The 2,634-nt window shown below is 38.7% G+C and overlaps 1 protein-coding gene across 1 annotated transcript; it reads left to right on the forward strand.

The window, feature by feature from the left end:
- Window positions 1-184: 184 nt before the first annotated feature.
- Window positions 185-940, forward strand: LOC140694363 (olfactory receptor 5M5-like). Its single transcript, XM_072957631.1, has one exon. The coding sequence runs from the start codon at window positions 185-187 to the stop codon at window positions 938-940; it is 756 nt and encodes a 251-aa protein (XP_072813732.1).
- The last annotated feature ends 1,694 nt before the right edge of the window (window positions 941-2,634 follow it).

Below are 2,634 nucleotides of genomic sequence, written 5' to 3' on the forward strand. Positions count from 1 at the left end.
CACCGAGATTGTTCTGCTGTGACTGACCACTCACCGAGACCTGCAGCCCGTCTTCTGTGTGGTCTTCCTCCTGAATTACCCCGTCACCCTGGCCGGGAGCCCTGGGATGATTTTATTTAATCAGATTCACTCCCAGCTGCAAACCCCCATGTGCTTTTTCCTCACCCACTTAGCGCGCATAGATATGTTTTATTCTATGAATGTCTCTCCTCAGATGCTTGCACACTTCTTACCTGAGAAGACCATTTCCTACACGGGATGTCTGGCCCAATGTTTTGTTTTTGTGACCCTGCTCCTTACTAGGTATTACATGCCTGGTGCCATGGCCTATGACAGGTATGTGGCCATCTGCAGTCCTCTGTATTACAACAGCAGAGTGTCCAGGCCACTCTGCATCCACCTGGTCACCCTCCCCTACCTCTGGGGGTCCATGGTGGCCACAATGCATGTGATACTGACCTCTCACTTGTCCTTTTGTGGATCCAACGTCGTCAACCATTTCTACTGTGCAGACCCAGCCCTCTTAATGTTGACGTGTTCTAACACTTACTTAAAGCAAACCACCCTGTTTGTGTCCACCAGGATTAACCTCACAGGTTCCCTTCTCATAATCCTCATCCCCTATGTTTTCATTTTCATTACCATCATGAGGATCTGTTCCAGTGAAGGGCAGTGCAAAGCCTTCTCCACCTGTGGGTCCCACATGAAAACTGTCTCTATGTTCTACGAGTCCCTGTTCTGCATGTATCTGAGACCAGCAAACAAGCAATCTTTTGAACAAGAGAAAATTGTCTCAGTGTTTTGTATTTTTGTGAGTCCCATGCTGAATCCATTTATCTACAGCCTGAGAAACAAGGATGTGAAACAGACTTTGAGAAGGGTATTTATGAGAAACCTTGGTACAATGGGGAAAAGCTCTATTTTACCAGTTTCCCAATAAAAGAAGAAAGAATCCCCCAAAACAATCGAAAAGTATCCCTTGTTGGTTCTGCCAACATTGGGATGCAACTCTCTGGAATAGCAATCATAGTTTATATGCACGCAGAGCTTGGGATCGAGTGAGAGTCTATGGAAACAGAATGGCAAAATGTGTGGAAATGACGGTGGGCAGGAATCAAGACAGCAGAAGTCAGTTGTCTACGATTCAGCTGGTTCACAGTTTTAGAGTCACTCAGGAACGCATTTCCACTTGGTTAGTTAGCTGAGAAGTTCTCCCTTTCACTTCCTAGGTCACCAACATGGAGCATCCCTGAGCTGCTGTCACCAGCAAAGTGATGTGCATTGTAGTAAATTTCCTCAAGAAACTGGTTTTCTTCCCTGGTACATCTTATGTATATTCCTTAAAGAAATCTGATTATCTTCTCAGAAAAATCTCATTTCTCTAATTTTCTGTGTTTGGTCTGAATAAATCTTTGATGAATTTTTATGTCTACTTTGCTTGAATGGAAACCCATATATGTTTATTCTTTCAACCAAAAACCTGATATTTACATTTTAATGACCCAATGATTCATTTCATTTCCTTTAAACAAAACAGGCACCCTTATTAATAGGAGATATCCATTCCTGATTTAGAATTTTCATTTCTTAAATAAGATATTTATATCATCTTGTCCCTACAATATTAACAATTGTTTGTGCCACAGTTTTACACATCTCTTTTCAGGTCACATCTCACCACAAACAATTTTAAAATAACATCTAGTTTAATATGCATGAAATTTGGTTTTAGTGTTTTGCAACTAAATTGTAGCATAAGCATATTTCAGACTGTTTGATACTCTTTGGAACTGACCTTTATTTAAAAGAATAATGTAACAACACTGACATGACATATATAGTTCACCACCTCCTTTTAATAATTAGGGAGTCTTTACTTTTCCCTCTTTAGGAAAATCTTTACACCTGTAATTTATTGCTTCTGATCAGTTATTATATTAAGATAGGTTTCCACCATTTTATTCATCGTTGCTTTATACTTCTCTCATTTTGAATGCAGTGATATAAGAAAGCAACACCAGCCAATGAACACTCTAGTTTCCCCACATCCTTAATGGCCTTGGGAGTCTCATTTGATTGTGTGCATGTGTGAATATTGTAGATATAAATGCAATGCAGAAAACGTTCATGCATCAAATACAATTTGTTGGAACTCAACTTTTACTTATTTCACTTTTTCTCAATTTCATAGTGTGCTAGCTACCATGATAGTGATATTTAATCTCAAGAAGAAAAGAGCCTTTATTCAGAGGAACTTTCTCTTAAGAAGTAAACTTCTGAATGAAAGAAAAATTGGGGTTCCAGATTAAAACATTTGTAGGTAGAGAAATTGACAGTCAGTGGCCCTCATCACTCACTCCTAACAGACACATAAGGATAGCTCTGATTACCTCTGAAGATCTCAGCCTACCCAGAAGTACAATATTTTTAAAGGTAAAAATAATAGAACCTTGATTTAGAAGGACCCTGAGTGATCATCCAGTTCCAACAATTTTACAGAACGTATTTGAGTCCCTGCTTTTTTTCCCTATATTCATATTCCAATTCTAACATTAGTAAATAAATATTCTTTAATTTCATATCTTGGGATATGGATAGTTTGTTGGTTGTTTTTTTTTTAATTTCTCTTTATCC

Source organism: Vicugna pacos, unplaced genomic scaffold (assembly GCF_048564905.1).
Source record: "Vicugna pacos unplaced genomic scaffold, VicPac4 scaffold_21, whole genome shotgun sequence".
Lineage (NCBI taxonomy): Eukaryota > Metazoa > Chordata > Mammalia > Artiodactyla > Camelidae > Vicugna > Vicugna pacos.